Here is a 1,727-nt window from a genome sequence, read left to right as displayed (position 1 = left end):
GCCACGGCACTCTACCGAGGGCGACAAAGTGAGACTCTGTCTCAAAAAAATTCCTGTTGCATAGTACCCTAAAATTTAGCTGCTTAAATAATTTTGTTAAAGGAAAGAGCCTCCCAAATTTCGTTATATTCGTGGGTCAGGAATTTGGACAGCTCAAAGTAGGCATGACTTATTTCTGCCCCCTAAGGCTGGGTGTTGACTTGACAGCTGGGGCTGGATGACCTGGAGTGTTGACGCTCAGGTCTGGCACCGCGCCTGGAAGGGCTCAGTAGGATTACTGAGGGAACACCTGCAAGTGGCCTCTCCTACAGTTTGGTTTTCCTCACAGGACAGCAGCCTCAGAGTAGAGGAGTTTAATTAATAATTGCACCTCAGGGCCCCAGAAGCAAATTTTGAGCAAACCAGGCTGAAACTGCATTGTCTTTTCTGACATGGCTTCTGAAATCATGCGGCGTTGCTTTCAGCTGGATTCTCATAGTTATGAGAGAGTTGAAAATCCATCTGGATTGTAGGAGAGGATGTGTAGACTGCTATATCTTGATGATAGTAGTGTCAGAATCACCTTGACACTCTTACCCTGTTTGATAGGAGTTGGATGGGAGATAGGGTTGTGGTCATCTTTGGAAAATACAGTTTGTCATACTTGTACATTTACGAAATGTTGCTGTAATAGACTTCTCCACCTTAGGGTATTTATTGCCCAGCTGTTGGAACCCTTTTCTGGCTCTGCCTCTTACCCTGATCCTTGACTCCAGTTTCTGAGGATCTTATTGATCAGAGGACTATGAGACTGCACCTAGTTATTACGATTAACAAGAGCATTGTATGGAATTTCTGGGGATGATGGAACACTCAAAATCCATACGAGATACTGAACCTTTGTCATAAAACCACTGCATATTGGGACAATACCTATGTAACATACACATATGTTATTTCCAGTGTAATTGACTGGAAATTTAGAAATTTTAGGTAAAAAGAATTACATTTTGTTCAGCAGAGAGTAAATATGTTTCTGCTACTTCAAGTTGTTGGAGCAAGATGTTCACTAGAGGCGTCTTAACTGCAAATGAGTACAATGTTTTTGTTATTGCAGACATGCAATATGATGAGGATGATGATGAAATCACCCCGGATCTGTGGCAGGAAGCATGCTGGATTGTAATCAGGTAACTGGACCAAACTGAATAAGCTTTAAAACACACAGTAGATTTCTTGCTTATTCTTTTCTTGATAAGTAGATTTTCTGTGTAAATGTGCTGCCTGAGTCTATCATTTTATTTATATATTTAAGTTTCTAAAGTATTTCAGACCTGCAGAAAAGTTACACAAAAAATTCGTTTATATGCTTTGCTCAGATTCCTTCAATGTTAAGCAAATACTGTATTTCTTTGTCCTTTTCTTTTTCTGTCTTTCTGTATTTTATCTGAAACATTTGAGAGTAATAAGGACACAGAGAAATAAGGGTATTGTTTTTATATAACTGTGATTGTATTATACAGTGATTAAGTTAACACTGATACAGTGATCTTATTTGATCTACAGATATTACCCAGTTTTTGCCAGTTGTCTCACTAATATTTATAGTAAAATAAAAATATTTTTTTCTGGTCCTGAATCCAACCCAGAATCACATATTGGATTTAGTTTTCATGGTTTATTCTTTTGTCACCTTTAGTCTACAACAATTCCCTTGTTTCTTCTCTCTCTCTTTTTTTTTTTTTTTT

The 1,727-nt window shown here is 38.1% G+C and overlaps 1 protein-coding gene across 1 annotated transcript in view; it reads left to right on the top strand.

Annotated features, from left to right (window-relative positions):
* POLR2B (RNA polymerase II subunit B) overlaps positions 1–1,727 on the top strand; it is a 34,724-nt gene that overhangs the window by 2,016 nt on the left and 30,981 nt on the right. Inside the window, exon 2 of the mRNA XM_012810362.2 lies at positions 1,097–1,169. Within this exon, the coding sequence (XP_012665816.2) occupies positions 1,097–1,169 (73 nt within the window). The remainder of the gene's footprint in view (positions 1–1,096; positions 1,170–1,727) is intronic.

The sequence above is a fragment of the Otolemur garnettii genome, unplaced genomic scaffold (assembly GCF_000181295.1).
Source record: "Otolemur garnettii isolate 467f Iridium unplaced genomic scaffold, OtoGar3 scaffold00130, whole genome shotgun sequence".
Taxonomy (NCBI): Eukaryota; Metazoa; Chordata; class Mammalia; order Primates; family Galagidae; genus Otolemur; species Otolemur garnettii.
This window is presented reverse-complemented; position numbering and strand designations above follow the sequence as displayed.